At 38.5% G+C, this 19,903-nt stretch overlaps 1 protein-coding gene across 1 annotated transcript in view; it reads left to right on the top strand.

Moving 5' to 3' along the window:
• LOC108260433 (sodium/potassium/calcium exchanger 3) overlaps positions 1–19,639 on the top strand; it is a 43,401-nt gene extending 23,762 nt beyond the window's left edge. The window contains exons 3-17 of the mRNA XM_017460727.3: positions 2,073–2,149; positions 5,175–5,249; positions 5,666–5,750; positions 6,342–6,445; positions 10,278–10,352; positions 10,543–10,568; positions 10,908–10,961; positions 12,486–12,628; positions 13,652–13,821; positions 14,710–14,914; positions 15,035–15,201; positions 16,349–16,463; positions 17,183–17,295; positions 18,738–18,803; positions 19,057–19,639. Coding sequence (XP_017316216.1) covers positions 2,073–2,149; positions 5,175–5,249; positions 5,666–5,750; positions 6,342–6,445; positions 10,278–10,352; positions 10,543–10,568; positions 10,908–10,961; positions 12,486–12,628; positions 13,652–13,821; positions 14,710–14,914; positions 15,035–15,201; positions 16,349–16,463; positions 17,183–17,295; positions 18,738–18,803; positions 19,057–19,167 — 1,586 coding nt within the window. The 3' untranslated portion in view covers positions 19,168–19,639. The remainder of the gene's footprint in view (positions 1–2,072; positions 2,150–5,174; positions 5,250–5,665; positions 5,751–6,341; positions 6,446–10,277; positions 10,353–10,542; positions 10,569–10,907; positions 10,962–12,485; positions 12,629–13,651; positions 13,822–14,709; positions 14,915–15,034; positions 15,202–16,348; positions 16,464–17,182; positions 17,296–18,737; positions 18,804–19,056) is intronic.
• Positions 19,640–19,903: the final 264 nt, after the last annotated feature.

Raw genomic sequence — 19,903 nt, 5'->3', positions numbered from 1 at the left:
TCACTTCAGGGATTTAATACTCACGGCGCTCTAGTTGAATATCAGTGTGCCTTTAATGTTATATTGCGACAGACAGAGTGAACATTAGCAGTTCAGCAGTACAACTTTTGTGTGCTTGTATCATATAAATCATGAGGAGGATTGAGAATAGGGTCCATTTATCATGAACGTTCACATGTAGCTTGATTTTACATTTTGATTCTTGACTCTAACGTTATAAAAACCGACCATCTCTCACCTTCATGCGGGAAGAATTCACAACTCCCAACTGTCTCAGTATTAACGATACGCATTCACTGCGTAGAGTATAGTGTAAAGATGTTGTAAAACATTACTGTACGCAATGAAACACCATTTGAGATTCAGTTACATAAAAACACAGACTATAGTAATGCTCTAATTACTAATGACGCATAGCCCAATATTAATTTGGGTTTTATAATCAATCAGAAAATAGGTCTATTGGTTTAAAATACGTGATAGACGAGTATGCAATAAATGACTTGCATTGTATTATTTTGATTTATTTTATCATGCGACACAAGGATCTTCTGGCCTGAAATGTGCACTTCCCATGGTGAACAGCACTACGTGCTCATGTTTTGGTTTCTGTTTTTATCCTATCTCCACTCCCTGTCCTGTCATTGGTTTCTTCCTTGATTGTATTCACCTGTTTCGTGTCAGCCCATTTATTAGTTTGTCTGCTTATACCTTAGTGTTTTGTCACAAAATTTTACCTTTGTTACTTTAAGTCAGAGTCTTTCTTGTTCTGTACATGTTTTATGTCATTGTACCTCTTGGTTTTGATCTCTGAATATAGATTATCCCTGTGTGATGTTGCCTGCATGTATTTTTAATGGGTCTGTGGTTTGATCCTGAGCATTATGTGCATTGAAAACATAAATATTTACAATAAAAAGTTTTTGAACCGGGAAATTTGTTCTGAATGCCCGAATGGAAATACATAAAGCGTAGTTCTTCCTGAAAATTATACCACTAAAATGCTAATATTTGTAAAATCTACAAGTGTGTTGCGTTGAAAAAAAATTATAATGTAGGCTGGAGAAATAGAAAATATAGATCAAGAATCAGTTTATAACACCATTAATGGAAATCCAATCCAATCTCTAGAGATTTACACGTTTACAAAATCTGTGCCCGAAGCATGCCATATCAGGCCTGAGAAAGTCAGGGAGGATTTTCATTTTGAATGTTTATTCCTCTATAGATGAGAACACGTGCACGTACACAGATCACACTGGTGGCTCTACTACAGAACACACACACACACACACACACACACACACACACACACACACACACACACACACACACCGTCTTCCCTGTGTGTGTCAGAATTCAGGACTGGAGAATAATATCGCCTTACACTTGCGGCAGAAGACAGGATTCTTGTGTGTGTATAAGGGAGGCGGCTGTGGTGCGGCGATGCAGCCTTGTTACGTATGTATGTGAGCCCCCGGTGGCGTGGTGATGCTCTGCTGCTAAAAATAGACCGGGCTCTCTATGGTCGTTAAAGTTCATTTTGTCCTCTGCCTGACTGCTGTTCTAACCTGCACACATGGAGTGCTTAAGGCTCCTGCTGTGCTTACACACAAGAGACAACACACACACACACACACACACATGCATGCACAGGTGTACACATAACTAAGAGCACCTGAGCCACAGATAACTGAATTTACCGTCTGATCATGCAGTTTAGTTCAGCAAACTAAAGTCATGCTAAGATTTAATGATAATGATATCATGATGGTATGGATATTTATGACAATTTATTCAGGTGTGCAGTGATATTGTGAAATTTTCATAGAGCACTTGCTTACACCGGGGTCATACCTGAAGAGATAAGTCACGAACGTGTGCTACACTACAAAATATTGACTCTTCTGTGTTAGACAGAAATCTAGTCACCTGTGTTGTTATCATTTTTAACAACACATCATGCTTAGGACATGATCATCCATCCATTTAAAGTAAGATTAACTGCAAAAAAATATGTCCAAAGGGTAATTCTTCCTCTCTGTCTCTTTCTCGCTATGTCTCTCTCGCAGCCATCCATGAGTTCCCTGAAGATATCTTTACTAAGGAACAGAGGAAGAGGGGGGCCGTGCTGCTACACGTGCTATGTGTGAGTTCATCGCACAATACACTTCTGTTCAATGCTTGAGAAAAAAAAACAAAACAGTCCCTCTGTTATCAGAGATTCTATTGTATGGTTGGTTTTCAATGCATACACTGAGGAAAACAGAAAAAGCAAACAGCCTAAAAGCAGGGAGACTAAAAGCACTTTAAAGCACCTGAAATCACTAGCTCAGAGGTATTCAACTAAAATTTGTAACGGTCCAGTTCCTTGCTTACGAAGATCTGGATAAGCAGCTAACATGACTGAATGGTGACAGTTACCTCATAATGCTTAACCAGTGATGATTAAGTTATAAATAACGCTATAAATAATACAATTCAAAATGACTGTGATTTATTTGACCCTGAATTCGACTTTGGGAGAATAAACGCATACTACTTTATACTACTTTAAACATTCTGTTTTGGGGTTCAATTCCCACCTGTGTGCGCGGGGTTTGCATGTTCTCTCTGTGCTTCGGAGGTTTCCTCTGCGTACTCCAGTTTCCTCCCCCAGTCCATGCGCTGTAGGCTGATTGCCATTTCCAGATAGGCTCCACCCAGAGAAGTAAAAAAGTACCCCCTCGTCTAAGAGAATTATTTATTAAGCCACTCTTCATAGTTGGTGTAAGAGTGTAATTGATGTTGGTAAATGTACTCTCTATATATAGGGCACTGGGAAGATCTCTAACAGTATGCATACATCCATGGCTCCTGTGTCAAATCTGTGGCGGTCTGGGAAAACCCATCAGATCTTGCCGTGACTGAATTCTATTCTGAAACTATAAATATATTTCAACATAACAATGAGAAACTTTTGCCTAGGCTTTCCTCCTGCTAATCATATTTGGTAAGGAGCCAGTTTAAAGGCTGAATTATACTTGCTAGAGTTCGACTGATAGAGGATTTTACCGATACGATAACTAAGTTGGGCGGTACCTGCCGATAACCGATTAATCAGACGATCGTTTTTAAAACTGATACCGAATGAAAGCATAACACGCAAAGTAAAATTTTGAACTTTATTACAAAAATAAACAGTACTGACTGTACCTTGAAATAAATATATAAATAATAATATATATTAACTATTGATAGATATTACTGTAAATAAACGATACACATCCAAAATGAACAAAAAAGTAACACTCCAAATAACAAATAAAAAATAGAGACATCCAGAATAAATAATAAAAGCAAAAACACTTCATATAACACAAAACATTTGTCGGTGGTAGTTTTTATTTTGCGTCTAGCCGCTCCTGCAACTGACGCAACCGGGAAAAACTATCGGTGTGGATTTTTGCTGATGACCAATAGGTCCAGCAATCGATCATCGGTGCCGATTAATCACCAAAACCGATCAATCGGTCGACCTCTAATACTCGCTTTAATTACGTGTACACGCATTCAAGATGGCTGCCATGCATATCCTCTGGTCATTTGGAGCATTGCTTTTTCACATCCTCAGTAATTAACATTACGGATCAGCATGGTGCAGTACCAAGCTAAATAATAGGGGCAGTATAGCTCCATGTGGTACTGTGCAACTGACTAAACAAACTAGTCTTGTGTCTCAAATTGTACACTTGTGCACTATTCTAGACGAGATCGAGTACTAAGACTTACTGCTTTTCCTGTTACAGTTAATATTTGAGTTTTAAAAAAAGTTTAAAAAATTTTAAAAGTCTTCTGAATTTTCTAGATTACCGAATACATTTGAACGTAAGGTCAGAGTTTTTGATTCGAGTTCCCGATCCTGACAACAATCACAGCGACAGTGGAAAGTTTCAAACAGGAGCAGCTCCTCAGTCTGTTTAACATCTTTGTGCATGAAACAAATGTACAGCTCTACTCGGAAACCTGACACACAGGGATGTTTTGACTCTGATTTGAATCTGGTCTTACAAATGCGCTGGTAAAAACAGTCAGATTGTCCAAAATTGTCTAAAACCTTGCAGACTAAGCGTGGTTTCTTCACACAGTGAACGTCACACTTTGATCAAGTTGCTGGATATTAATTTGCCATAGAGAAATGGACGTAAACCTCATCAGCTCAGTTTGTATTCGGATATGCGATGAGAATATCTCGAATGCCCCTGCACTGCAAATAGAGTGTAATCTTTAAAGTTTGACTCAAAATGCTGACTTGTGGTTGAGATGCATACAAGAGAGGGACGTATTTCAGTCCAGAGAAGTTGATATATAGTAGAAAATTTCACCATGTGAAGGCCTTACCCAGGCTGCCACATATATTCATTCATTCATTCTTTTCTTATTTAATATCCAGTACACAACCTTTTGTTCCTTACTATTAATACAATAAGAGGCAAGTCTGCAGCTTTGAAGTGTGCTTGGGTTGTTTTTTTAAAAAGATATTTAATTAACATTTCCCCCTTTGCTTTGTAGATGAATCTCGACTAATCTACACGTAACTTGGACTGTGATAAGGCATAATATATCGGTGAACTCGATTAAATATTTCAGCAGTTCTCGCCAGTTTGGACCTGACAGTTCTGACTGTACAGTACTATTACAGGCTTTCTGCCGAGTTTTTATACTGAGTTTTATTTATTTATTTATTTTTACTCCACTGACTCAATATGTTTTTCATTTTAACTTGTCAATCTTGTGCTTTGCAGCTTTGACATAGTTATTACAAAGGCCTTATTCTGCCACAGGACCGTTTTAGAGTCTTTTGGTTATTTTAAATCCGTTGTTTTTCTTTCATTTCCATAATCAATGAGTCATTCGTTAATTTAATCATTCAGTTATACACTCATGTCATCCTAGCACTGACTAAAAGTTCTCCATCAGGGAAACCTGAGCACACTGCATGAGCACACTTTTCAGTTTGTGGACATATTTGTACAGTTTGTATAAAATTTCAGGTTTCAATCCATTTTGTTTTTATACATAAAAACCTAGCACAATAAATATATAAGAAGAAAAATTCATACATGAGGACCCTGGATATTTACTCATTTCTCTCTCTCTGTCTCTCTCTGTCTCTCTCTCTCACACTCTCCCAGGCCATTTATATGTTCTACGCTCTTGCTATCGTCTGTAATGACTACTTCGTCCCCTCCCTGGAGAAGATCTCAGAGGTGAGAAGGCACAACGGATGGCCGCCATACGAGCGGCCACACAAAGTGATGACAGCTCAATTTGTTCCCTGTCCCTTATTTGAGATGTTAGCGCAACGTGTCACCAAATCCAGTTAAAGGTCTTGCTAATGAGGAGCATCTGGAAAGTGCATTTCCCTTCAGATCGGAGTGCTTTTCCTTGCCGGTAGGGCTTTGTCGACCTCAGATAATACTGCTTTTGTGGGGAGCGACTGCGCTGAAAGGAGCTTAGGCAAAGAAATGAGATTGAACAGGATCATAATCCCGTGAGATTTTGGGGTGTCCGGATGCTTTTCGCACCGAGTCTGTTACTTGACCTACATTTCTATCCCTGTGGTGTGTTTCGGATGCATTTTAGCTGCATAATCACCTGCTGTGTTTTTCTTCATCTGCTTCAGAACCTGCACCTCAGTGAGGATGTGGCTGGGGCTACATTTATGGCTGCTGGAAGCTCTGCCCCTGAGCTCTTCACCTCCTTGATTGGTCAGTTCAGAGGTCACTTCTGTGTCATTTCAATTATGTAATGTTAAACAAAGATTATTAAGTGAGTATTAACCAAAAAACCTTTAGTTAAAAGGGTCTTAACTAGTCTGGGAACTAGGCCACTTAAAGGAATTAGAACCAGAAAATGTGTTTGGATTTATTTCATAATTAATGTTTTTTTGTTGACAGGCACTTTAAAACCCCAGACTGGCACAGTGTTGTTTGTTGGTACCATAAGATCTGTCAAATTTTAGCCGTAGTGTCAAGTTACAGTTTGTATCACTAACTAAATATTTCCGTTACATGATAAACCATAGTTACAAATAATTCATAGAAAAATGAACAAATATATGCGTAATTTTCATTATATTGATGAGCTCATTGAGAATTAACCGTAGGTATGTCGACAAATTCTGCTTTACTGACTAAGCATGAAGTAATAAGATTGTAGAATCTGGAATAATTCAGTTAATCAATTAAGTGATGATGTAATAATTCTGATAGGTCTGGGTACGGCACGAAAGCATTACAAATCATGATGACTGTTTCTGAAAGCAGTCAATCTAATTATAGCCTCTGTTTGATTGACAGGTGTATTCATCACTAAGGGGGATGTAGGAGTGGGAACGATTGTCGGCTCAGCTGTCTTCAACATCCTCGTCATCATCGGAGTGTGTGGCATCTTCGCTGGTCAGGTAACTGTCTGTTCCATCTGTTTAATTAGCACACACACACATGGGTGTACGAACCAGGAAAAGTGGGCGGACGTGTTCCTTCACTTCTAAATACGTACATTTTGTCTCCACATGACAGGGCGTGCATCGTGTGCACCAACAGCAGAACAGAAAATAATCAACAGCAAAACAAAGTTCATGTTACTACCCTGAAGTTGATTCATTTCCTGTAACAGCACGTCTTAAAGTTTTACTTCATTTATATCACGGCGATTTCCCAATGCTATCAACATATTTATAAAAGAGCAACATGTAGTATGTTTTATCCTTTTATAGTTACGCTGAATGTTGTGGAATATCTGTGAAACAAAAGCGTAAAACCCCTCTATCCTGAAGACTTTCCTTTGTGGGAAAACTTAAATTTACAGCTTTACCTCTGAGTGTGACACTGGAGACTCCGTCCATGAATGCTCAGAGAAAACGTCACCATATCACCACATATGTTTATAATCCATTTGTATGGAGTGTCCACTTTAAAAGACCCTGTGTAAGTTCTGTAGTAACAAATGATAATGTATTACAGCGTTAGTATAAACCCGTGATTTGTCTTTCAGTCAAAACTACTCTCAGAGCTCGCCATGTTTCCTGTTAAAGTCCATCGCAACCTCGCGACAGCTTCCCGTTCCAGCCATGAGAATGATTTCAATACGGTCTTCTTTTGTCAAAGGCGTTCTTAAAGCCTATCTGAAAAATATATATTTTTGGAAGACATTTTTCTTAAAATAAAACATTTTATTTCTTCTATATGTGGAGACTTTTGTGACACCCTGTAGTGTGTCATGTAGACCACTGGTTTAGACAAATGAAATTTTATCATGCCATGCTAATAGTCCTTTATAACAGGCTTTAAAAATGACAGTCCCTGAAGCAACTGATGTCTTGGAGTCTGAAGAACAGCCAAAAAAAAAAAGTTACTATACTGAATGTTATACTAAAACTTACTAAACTATGAAATGAAAAAAAGCTTTCAGCCAGTGAAAATGGATTCCTTTTTCTCTTGTTTTGAGGTGTTAATGATTCTTACATGTAAGCCTGCTGCCGTTTTTGGAGAAAATCTTGACTGACACTTCAAAGGTTGTGCATAGCTTAACCCAGTGTTTAGCTTTTCAAACATACTGCATACTGCAGTCTGTCACACAGAATAAGCTGGAAGATTTTGAGAGAATCACAAACTGTTCCAGCAGTTTATCTCAGAATGAATATATATATATATATATATATATATATATATATATATATATATATATATATATATATATATATATATATATATATATATATATATATATATATAAAACAAAAGAATCAGGAAGTATTAAAAAAAAGAGAATGTGAGAAAATTTCTAATCTGCAATAGATTTATGTATTTATACATTTTAATGCTGGTGACTGCTTCTGTAGCCTTTACTGTTTTTCAGTCTGTAATTAGAATTTTTCCAGCAGCCACTGAGTTGTGACTGCTCTATCTACTGATAATGGCCCAGCGTTCTGCATTAGTTGTTAGTCTGTGGGTTTTGACAGCTTTGAGCTTTTTTCTAGCTCAGTGTTCATTTTCATTTCATAAAGAGCATAAACATGAATAATGAGGCTCCCACTTTCGCTTTAATGCCTGCTCGATGCTGCGAAGGTTTGGAAAAGTTCTACGGCCATTAGCAGAGGTGCGGACGTCTACAGTTTAGCCATAGCGCTTATGATTTCGATCTCTTTTATATAGCGGTCACAGGAAGGACAAAGAACGTGAAACGTGCGCATTTTTTTGGATTTGTGCCAGGTTTATGTAGTTTGACTCAATCATGTGAGCCAATGGAATGCACATAGTGCAAGTTTGTAAATTAATAAATGTGAAAATAGGGTAAAATGAGCTTTGCGTCACGATTTAATAGTTTCTTTCAGTATGTATTGTATACATCATAATTATATTTTGATGATATTGTGAGTATTTTAGGCATAAAAGTGTTGTTTTCCTTTTCTGTCAGTAATAAACTTCTAAAAAGTCGTTTTTTTGCTTGAAGTGTGTATACTTATTATTGGAGATGCATCAATGCTGATATTAGGTATTGAGTAGCAGTCTGATGATTGTACTCATATACACACAAAAAAAATGCCTTGATACCAAATTCCGATAGCACGTGATACTATGTGACGTACAGCTAATATACGCTGACACACTAATCAACAGATGACGCTATGCACCCATAGCGTCTCAGTTTTGCAGTATGCAACCGATGGGCACTATACGAGTCAAAAACCCCATAATGCAACAGGACTGGTGCGGACGAGCTCAGGAAATGGCGGAAGACCACGCATCAACAGTTTTTAAGTATTAACCCTTGGTTAAACAGGACTTGTTTAGCAATACCCGAATAAATTGTTAACTTGTTAAAGGTTTAAACAAGAAAACTGTTATCACAACCTTTTTTGTGATCTCCATCATGCCTTAGCCGGCCAAGCTAACGGCAACGAATTTACCTCAGTCTGTTAACCCCGCCCACATTACATTACTAATTCAGTTAACTTTCCTGAAGTGCATCTTGCCATTAGTACGGTTGCTTTAATCTAGTGGTCCCTTTAAGATTTTTGTCTTTATGACATTGAAGGTCACATGACAATGCCAACATGGTGGATGTAATATGTCCGGGATTGTATTACATATTACACACATACTGATTAGTGCGTATTGTTTCAATGGCTCTGCAGTAGGTACTGCATCGAATGCAGTATGTACTGTCACAGTACGTGAGTTCGGACGCAGCCTATATGTCATAAATTTGTTAGCTTAATCACTATTCTATCATGGTACTTCAAGCAGGATCGTAGGCTAGCTAGTGGACATCTTAAAAATCATTAAACAAAAAAAGTCATTACACTCAAACAAACCATATACAGAACATCAAATAATGTTAAAAATCGCGTTTTTAAGAAATCATTTGAGAGCTACAGCAATGACAACAAGCTACTTACATTTGTAGAGCGTCGATGCTCCCTGGTGTATGTTGTGGTATTTTTTAGGGTGTGAAGGTCCCATTCCTGCTCAGTAAACTATACAGGCCACTATATGAACACCAATTTAAGTACAGTCTGCATGAGCAATGACTTAAGTGAACTTAAATATACAAGTTTTAGGAGACCCCGTTACTCAATTAAATGGAGGGAACATCATCAATCATTTGAGTACAGACAACTTGTTAGGGTTTTCAGTGTATGTAGATTATTTCAGTACTGTTCTCAGTATCAGTACCAACAAACTTATATACTTATATACTTATATACAAGTATAAATACTTGTACTCGGTACTATATATACGGTACTATACTTGTACTATATATACTTATATACAAGTATAAATACTTGTACTCGGTACTATATATACTGTACTATACTTGTACTATATATACTTATATACAAGTATAAATACTTGTACTCGGTCTAAAAATGGTTATTGCAGTATTATGTGCAGTACAACATGGACATTGAGCAAGACTGCGAATTGTGTAAAGTATGCTTATATTTTATAAATACAAATATTTCAATACAAATAGTTTTCAGTTAAATATCGGTGTGTTTTATTATTTATGTTGTCCGCATGAAGCCAGTGACATATACTAGGGTTTTGTGGTAAAAAAAGAAAAATAAAAATCATTTTTTCTCTCTTTGTGCTAGGATTTTCTTGTTAGCAGTTGTAGCACGTCTGCATTAGTGTGTATCAGCGGTCCTCTGTCTGACACATGAATGACCGCGAGTCAGCGTTATTGTGTGTGATCAGTAATGTGGATCTCGGTCTCTCGCTCACAGACGGTGGCGCTTACCTGGTGGTCTCTGTTCCGAGACTCACTCTACTACATCTTCTCAGTTCTGGCTTTGATCTTGGTGAGTGTGTGTGTGAGAGAGAGAGTGATAAACATCCCTGCGATTAAGCTGAACACTGGTAAAGCCAGTCAAATGTTAGATTATCTCATGAATAAACTACTGAGTAAACTGATTTGCTATATTCTATAATAACCGATGCTCGCTGTCATTAATTCGCTGCCTTTATTCATTTCCTGAACTGCTCCTCTAGGTCATCTATGATGAGAGAGTTGTGTGGTGAGTCTAATTACAGCCCTTCATTACTTTTACATATCAATGAATCTATCAAACAGGCTTATTACCTCTGTGCTTTGCTTACACAGAACAGCCTTCGCAATTAAATCAGTCACAAATTGGAAGAAGAAAAAAAAGAAAAAAAATTGTGCTTATTAAAAGGGGAGAACGGCGAATCAGCGAACATTTATTCCTCCTTTAAAACAGCAAGTGCAGTCATTGAGCATCGCTGTGGATCTTTCACGCAGCATTTATCACGCTTTGCTCCAAACGAACAAATTCCAAATAGAGCATGTATCTGGCACTGAGCTCTATTTATCTGTCTTGTGTACACTCTTCCAGGTGGGAGTCCATACTCCTGATCTCCATGTACGGAGTTTACATTCTCATCATGAAGTGAGTCGATGCAGTCGTGTGGAGTTGAGCGCAAAAGTTTGCATACCCTTAGGACACAATGAAGAAAACAAATTTGCACCAAGACCTTTAGGTTCTGGTTGACTAAATAAGGAATAAAACATGGCAGGGCGTGGTGTCATGGTGTGATACGTCTCCTCGCAGAAAACTTCACCTCGTCAACAATTACACACGATTTTTTTTTAGCTGTTTATGTGTAGCGTCAACCATACAAATCCCCGTGTTACTATAGAAACAATAACGCATTCGATTGAGGACATTAATATAAACTTGTGATCTGAGCAATCAGATTTGAGAAGTCAGCAGTTGTTTAAGACTCCGGAGAGGAATGTGTATGAAATGGGAATAGTAGATATGTTGCAAATATTTTTTTTTTTTTTTTAAGTATAATTGGATGAATTATATCGTGTGCAACGTTGGAGGAGGAAACAGTATGTAAATGAGATTTTTGTGCGCGGTAAATATTTCCAGTAGCTCCTGTGAGAAACTCCTGAAAGGGCAAAACAAAAACTCAAGTATGACACTAACCAAAGCAGTGAAACGATTCTGTTCAAAATATGATATAAGTAAATTAATAAAAGTATGTAGACATTAGTGTGTTATATTCTGGTTATTTTTTACTAAGGCGTAATTTAGATAAACGTTCTCCTTATTAACTTAGTATTATATGTATTTTTGTCTCCAGCTGGTGGAATCAGGTTACTGCAAATTTAATACATACCCTCTGTATGTCTTAATCCGTGCACATAAATTCCGTTCTTAAGGTGATTTTAAGCCGGCGGTAAATTATAGGTCAGGAATTAATCTATTTGCGCAGATAAGGCCCTGCATTTTGCACTTTTACGTAAAAACACCCTAAATCACATATTCATTCAGGCGAATCTGGACAACTATGTTGATCATGTGAGAGACACAATGCTATGTAAACCCTGTTGGTAAATAAGATTTTTTTTTTTTTATTATTTAAATCAATCAGGCACATGCTTTCACGCATGAAATCCTTTAGCAAATCATTGTGAATGAAGGTAACGAGTTCCTTCATTGTTACTATTTGTTACACAAACAGTATATTAAGATATTACGAACAAAATATCAGTGGAATGGATTTGTATCTCTATTTCTAAATGTAAAATAATTAATCAAATAATGAACTCTCTAATAACTTCTAAACCCAAGAGGGTCTTTCTGACTCCTTGGTGTTTTGGTTCTTTTGAAACTCTTTTTATGTCGATTCTGATGTTGCCTTGTTGCAGGATACAGCCACGTTATAGTTTTAGGGTCCTGGAATTGTATTTTTTGAAGATAATTGAGGTAATTTACCATTTTCAACAGCCAGAACTCATGGGGATGCAAACTTTTGCTCTCATCTGTACTATAATTTTGTCATTGTTGTATAATTGCTTCCATTCAATAGTTACAGTATTGAAAGCAGGTTGCAGTAGTAGATTTTGTTTAGAGTCATTTTTCCTTGATGTGTGCGTGCTCACGCTGCTCTTCTGTGCGCAGATTTAACAGTCAGATTGCGAGCTTCGTGGAGCATCGGTGCGGTGGTCCAGGGCGGTGCTGCCGGCGAGGAGAAACCCCTAGAAACGATGACACTGTGGACGATGGAGCCAACTGCAATACCTCCATGGTGCTTCTGAGAAAAGGTCAAATCCTTGTTTACACCTGCATTTTATCTTATTGATGATAAGGAGTTAAACACGGCCTCTTGCTACTTTTCAGTACTGTTGGGAGACAAGAAAAGGAAATAGTTTCATTTATGAACTTCATTTGTACTGCACTTTAAACCCTTTTGTTACAGAGAGTAATAAGAAGCAATCAATCTCTGAAATAATAGTTTACAAAACGTGAACTTGCCCAGTAAAATGGTATTCTTGACTATTTAGTTTTTCTGTTCTTCAGAAGAGTTTACGAAAATATTTTGAAATAGTATTTTGATTAGGTCACTTTATTACTGGGGAGTTTGTGCTGTTCTGGACAGGGACTCCACGCTGCTGCTGCATCTCTTTTCCTAATTTAGTGTGAGCCAGTGTGTGTTTATGCTGTTGCATCAGTCTGTTCATGTGTTTTGTGTCTGAGTGTGTTTGGTGCTGTCAGCACTTGGTCGGTGTTTTTGGTAACAGTCACATCATTATCTGTGATGATTTCTGTGTGTTTGGGGAGGACAGTGCGTGGAGCTCTGGTAGCCTGTCATTTGTCAGTGTATTTTTAAAATACAAAATATACAAACTACAAATTTTAAAGTACGGAAATTTCTTGGCTCCAGGTATAAAGGTCAAACATACACTGCTTTTAGAACAGTACTGGACTGTTTTTAGGTCAGTCTAGATTACTATACTGTATCTCAGTGCTGTTCTCAGGTCAGTGTAGGTTAATATTTCTCGGTACTGTTCTAAGGTCAGTGTAGGTTAATTTATCATGGTACTGTTCTCATGTCAGGGTAGGTTAATATATCTCGTTAATATATCTCGGTACTGTCCTCAGATCAGTGTATGTTAATATATATTAGTACTGTTGTCAGGTCAGTGTAGGTTAATATATCTCAGTGCTGTTCTCAGGTCACTGTAGGTTAATATATCTCAGTACTGTCCTCAGGTCAGTGTAGAATAATATATCTCCGTACTGTCCTCAGGTCAGTGTAGGTTAATATATCTCTGTACCGTTCTCAGGTCAGTCTGGCGCTGCACAGCAGGAATCTCCAGTAGTGATGGTGGATGAGCTGCTGATCCTCAGGCCTCACCAGCTCTCTTTTCCAGAGGCGGGGCTACGCATCATGATCACGCCCCATTTCTCACCTCGCACCCGTCTCAGCATGGCCGGCCGCGTACTCATCAGCGAAGTGAGATACACTCCACACCGTCAGTATACACTGCACTCCATCACACACTCGGTATTCAGATGCCACTGATGCCTACAGGTCAATTTCTGATGGACGTATCGTGGTTTACATAGCATGGCACAGCCAGCGGGAGAAAAGCCTGGGATGTTTCTGACTGGAAGAAACAATAAGAAATACTTTTTTCCCCCCACAGGCTGTTGAAGATAAATAAAAGTGATACCAGTGGAAAACAGACGTTTCCATAGTTTTAGGTTGCTGTCTGAAAATATGGATATGTTCTATATGCAGGGGACCCAAATCACACCAGATTACTAAATCGCTGACCTATTAATACATCTGTTTTAAAATATATTCCAGCAGTTGCCCTAAGCACATTATTATCTTCATGCCTCTGCAGTGTTCATTTTGTTTATTTAATTTATAACATTTATAGTATAAAATTAGGAATGTTTTACAACCATAATAGGTGCTCTTTAACAAGTGCGTTAATATCACCCGTGATTTTGAATTGCAGCCGACATTACTGTCAGAGCTGCTGTTGTAGAAAATAAACAAAACAAACTTCTGACCGATCAGAATTGAGAATTCAACAGTACTGTGGTATAACAGTACCTTACATACAGTCATTTTATTAACACTTTTCTACAGTCTTTCTGTTTTTGTTTTATTTATTTATTTCTTCATTTCTATGAAGATTTTTAAAAAACCTATTTTAATGTTTACCAGTCCCTAATCCTTAAATTTTATGGTGGAAAACTATTTTAATATAAATATATATGATATGATACATATATCCGTAGTAACTAGCATGGGCATGCATGAAAACAGTACAATATCAGCCTATTATTGATGTTACAATTTATAGAAACTGTTGACTCTGTTTTTCAGAGACAGAGGCTGATAAGGGAATCAGGGCAGAGGGGAAGCCCAGTGAAGACATTTGGCTCGGGAGGGTTTGAGAACGGAGGGAGTGTGGAGAGACCCCTTCAGGATGGAGAGAGGATAGACATAGATGGGGCTGTGAAAACAGATATTCTTCAGCCTGAGGAAGAGGAGGACAGGGACGAAATCTTCAGACCTCTCCATGTGCCAGGTTATCCCAAACCTCCTGCTAGTCATTGTGGATCTAATAGATCGAAGTGTTATTTTGTATCTGTATTCCCGACGCAGTAAATGAGTAATTATTTGTATATCATGACTACGTGTTCACCAGATGGTTGTGCAGCCCGTGTTAAGTGGGTAGTATCATGGCCACTGGGTGTGCTGCTGTATTACACCGTACCCAACTGCATTCTACCCCGCTGGCATCGCTGGTTCATGGTCACCTTCATCTCCTCCACGCTCTGGATCGCCATTTTCTCCTACCTGATGGTGTGGATGGTAAGAGAACTCAAATTGTTGTGGTGTTATCAAACTACCTAAGGTGCCGACATTGCAGTGAGAAAAACAGAATGTTGGTCGACAAGACGGCTCATTTGGGATGTGTGTCAAGCAACAGTAAGAAAACAGTGGGGCAAAAGTCAGCTCTGATTGCTACTTCATAATAAGCAGCTCCTCCATTCATTTTTTACTGACCAAAGAGACCACAGTCCTGACTCCTTGGTTTCTATTGGTTCTCAAGACAGAACTCGTTAATCCCAAAAAGTTGGTGCAACAAAAAAACACGAACAGAAGAAAATGTGTCTTTGATGTCCTGAGTCCTTTCCCCTTCCGTGCAATCTGTCTGAAATTTATTCACCGCTGGTTTATCCAAAAAATCTGTAGGCAACACACTAGATAAAGAGCCAGGGGGGTGTAAACTTTTGAACAGGATGATCGGTGTAAATTGTTATTTTGTTTAAAGATGTTATATTTTTCATTTAGTACTACCCTTCAGAAACTATCTAAGGTATTTACATGTTTCCAAGAAGACAAAATAATAGTAACTTACACCGATCATCCTGTTCAAAAGTTTACCCCCCCACAATGTATCGTGTTGCGTTCTTGAGCATCAGTGAATGTTTGCAACTTTTGTAATAGCTGTGTATGAATCCCTCAATTGTCCTCAGTGTGAAAAAATGGATCTCAAAATCATATAGTCGCTGATGGAAAGGGGTCAAATATGCAGAAGAGGCTGGAAAAGTAAAGAAAGTTCTGGACCTGGAGGATTTTTCTGAAGAACAGTGGGCAGTTTAACTGCTCAGGACAAATAAAGGACTCATGAACAACTATCACAAAACATAAAAACAGTCATTGATCATCCAGGTAACGACACACGGGATTAAGTAAACTTTTGAACGGGTTCATTTGTGTAAATTCAGTTAGTACTGTGTCATGTGGACTAAATGTAAACATCTGTTATGTGAAGTAGCTTCTTCAGGGCAGGACCAAATAACAAACAAATGCAATTTTATATGATCCCTCTTTCTGTTTTATTATTATTAACATTTTGCAGATTCTACAAGGTGTATGTGAACTTATGACTTCAACTGTAAGAGTAGATGCAAGATGATATTAAATACTGTTATGTTAATATTTGTCCCTTCAGGTCACTATTGTCAGCTACACCCTGGACATCCCGGATTATATCATGGGCATCACGTTCTTGGCAGCGGGCACCAGTGTGCCGGATTGCATGGCTAGCCTGATCGTAGCTCGCCAAGGTACACGATAACTATGAATCTAATACTTAGTCTTCTTCTCGTTCTAGAAGTACTGTAGACAAAGCATTACAGATACTTATTCACTTAAACGTCATTAGTTTCATTAGTTTCGTTACCGGAATAAAGCAAACGTCTTTAACTGCTCTGAGCGATGATTACGATTCCATAACAGTATATACAACGGTAATTATTTATTGTTGTAAGATGTATTTACATTCACATGTGATGGACGGCAGAACTGCTATCTGGGCTAGTTTATTCTGCACACTGTGGGTCTCCCTGCCGTGTGGTAATCAGTTACAGCACAGTGATTGTGGCTCCAGAATGATAATACTATGATAAATAATAGGCATTCCACACTCGACAATCCTTTATTGTGCAAAGAAGACTTTATAGTCTTTAATAGTCTCAGTTTGTTCATATCGGTAAGGTCAGCGAGTGGAAGGGTCTGCATGTGGATGAAGAAAGCTTTTTGAACCTTAAAAAAGGCCAAAAGCTTTCCCCCACCTCACTTTTGCTACCTAAATCTACACAAATAATCTCATAGCTTGTAGCAGAGCAAAAAGTTCAGCTAAGACCAACAGGAACAGAACTTGAGTGTTATATAATACTGCGTGTAAATATAGTGTAATAGCAAGGGAGCAGGAAAGTCTCGGATGAATAGATAAACAACTTATTAGAGTGTTTCTTTCTTTTGTGTGTGTGTGTGTTTGTGTCAGGTATGGGAGACATGGCGGTATCTAACTCAATAGGCAGTAATATATTTGACATCTTGCTGGGTTTGGGCTTCCCATGGATGCTCAGAACGCTGGTGGTCGAATATGGATCATCGGTGAGCACACTTTCGCTTCTTTTAAGAGCTGGGGCATACTTGTGAGATGTTTAAAGAGCTATCGATCCAATTCTAGGTGGAAGGATATGAAAAAAAATATTCCAGTGTTTCTCATCCAATGTTCATGCACATCCCCTTAACCCAAACACAATCGAGCAGCTAAAACATGTTCATTGTCTCGATTTTACTCCTGTAATTTTACACTGAAGCTACTTTACGTTTTCATTTTTACCTCAACTTCTACTTTATACACCGCTGGCATAAATCTTACACACATATGCTGGATTATGGAGTCAAAAATCGTAACCAAACCGGTTTGCGTAAGCCAAACCGAATTTTCAAACACTGATTTTTCTTTGTACTCGCATGCGTATGATGCTCACTCGTAAAAAAAAAGTGCAGAGCGCGTTCCTGGCACAGCTCATCTGCATTCAGTGACGCCCACAAAAGCCACGACAGGTCCGAGAGCTGCGAGAGAGCGAAATGAACATTGAAAGGAAAGGAAGACAGGCAGAAGTGGAAGATACTTTGACTTACTTCTATGGCAATGCAATTATTTAGCAGTGTAACAGCACCAGAAAAAAATCACCCAGATGTTGAATTAGGTGTGAATTGAGTGAGCTGACATTTAAATGAGGGAAGAAAAAAAAAAATCCAAACTGTACTCATGGACACCAAGCACATCCCACAGTGAAACTTCTATTTATAAATCGTTTTAAGTGTCTGAGACGACATGCGGGAAGTGTTGCACAGCATTAAAGGAAGATGCAGTGACGATCAGAACCGATTTACAAGCCAGCTTTCATCCTCTGAAAAAATTTATACCGGTCTTTAAACATGTTTTACCTCATGAGCGTGACCTCAATCTTCCCTCAGCTGAGGCGTGTGGCGTGAGGCGTGTAAATATAATAAAAAGAAGCTATTTTTTTTTAAATAAGAAGAAAAAAAAAAGAAGCTATTTAAAAATGTCAACTTGACAGTAAGTGCAGTAATCCATGCAAATGATATGATTTGACGTCAAACAAGTCGAGGTCTCCCTAGGAGTAAATTTACACACACTCAGGTGCACAAGTAGGATATGAAAACTTTCTCCAACATTACGGGATTATCATGAACGCCGAATTTCTTGTGTAAACGCTCATAGGAACGGTTTATGAATAAATACATCCGTATCCAGCTTGATAAGTGAGACACAATGTTGGTATGTCTTTAAGGGATTAATTGAGGTTGGCCCCACATGAACAGCCGAAAGATCGTTGCGGTTACTGAGGATGGCTTTGGAGCACAATTCATATGAACAGTTATGCTAGCTATGATAGCTTTGCACTCAAGTCTCCATCAGTAAACAGTGGATCAGTTCAACACGGCAGACTTCACGTGAAAACTGTAATGAATATATATCTATTTTCTCCTGTCACTGTTTCTTTTCCGTGTATTGCCAGGTGTTCATCAACAATAAAGGTCTGGTGTACTCGGTTATCCTGCTATTAGCTTCTGTCTTCCTCACTGTGAGTAACCCTTAGTCTTACACCCATACACCCTAGTTTTACTGTAATTAATGTCTTTTCATAAATGCTACACATATCCCTAACCTTAACCTCACTCAAAGTCAATTTTTTTGTATTTATATTCCGAGGACTATCCAAATGTCCACAGTAACCTCCACATACTTCAGATATATTCAAATACCCTTTTTGAGTATTTTGAGGACGAAAAAAAAGGAATCCAAGTGTTTTGTTGTGCGCTTTCTCATGCGTCCAGGTGCTGAGTGTTCACCTGAACGGCTGGAAGCTGGACCGGCGTTTGGGTTTGGGCCTCTTGCTGCTTTACTCAATCTTCCTCCTCTGCTCCATCCTCTTTGGGCAGCTTTAAAAAAAAAAAAAAAAAAAAAAAACTCCTGTACATCCCAACTTCCATCCAAGTCCACCAGTCAAACCAGTTTAGTTCTCGTTTTGAGTTTTGATTCATTCACACTGGACATGGTGTTAACCTGAGCTGAATCTCAGGCCAAGCAGAGACAGCGGAGGAAACTCAAGAGGGACGGACGGACTAATAGCTCAGAACGAAAGATCCCGAAGCCGCATCTGTCCGGACGACAAATGCAGTTACACTGTACATGTACAGCTTCGTTTTTTTTCAGTTCACACACTGAATCATTTCAAAGAGAGTTCCACTTCGTCCATAAAAGCACCGCTGCCTACTCCTGAGCAGATAACACAGCAGTGAAGGTGATCGTATATCATTCTGAGTTCAAAGTTGTAGCATTGCTCGTAAAAACCATCCATCTTGTTGGTTGTGGCTGCGCGTTTAGGAACATGTCCGTATGAAACAAATCAGCCTGGAAGAACAATGAAACAGCCTCGGAATCACGACACGTTTAGATTCGCTTTTATTCATTCAGAAGTTGCTTTTATCCAAAGTGGCGTACAAGTGAACTCACAACATTGTAGGACACAACTTTAACCACGGATATGAGACCGGTAGAGTGAGACCTGAAAACATGCCGAGGAGCCAGTTGCACCAGCCGGACGCGAGAGTGATTGGAATTTTTGCAAAACATAGTAGTGCGTAAAGTTATCGTAGATCAAAATGTATTGTGGCGTATTTC

Source organism: Ictalurus punctatus, chromosome 28 (genome assembly GCF_001660625.3).
Source record: "Ictalurus punctatus breed USDA103 chromosome 28, Coco_2.0, whole genome shotgun sequence".
NCBI classification, from domain to species: domain Eukaryota; kingdom Metazoa; phylum Chordata; class Actinopteri; order Siluriformes; family Ictaluridae; genus Ictalurus; species Ictalurus punctatus.
This window is presented reverse-complemented; position numbering and strand designations above follow the sequence as displayed.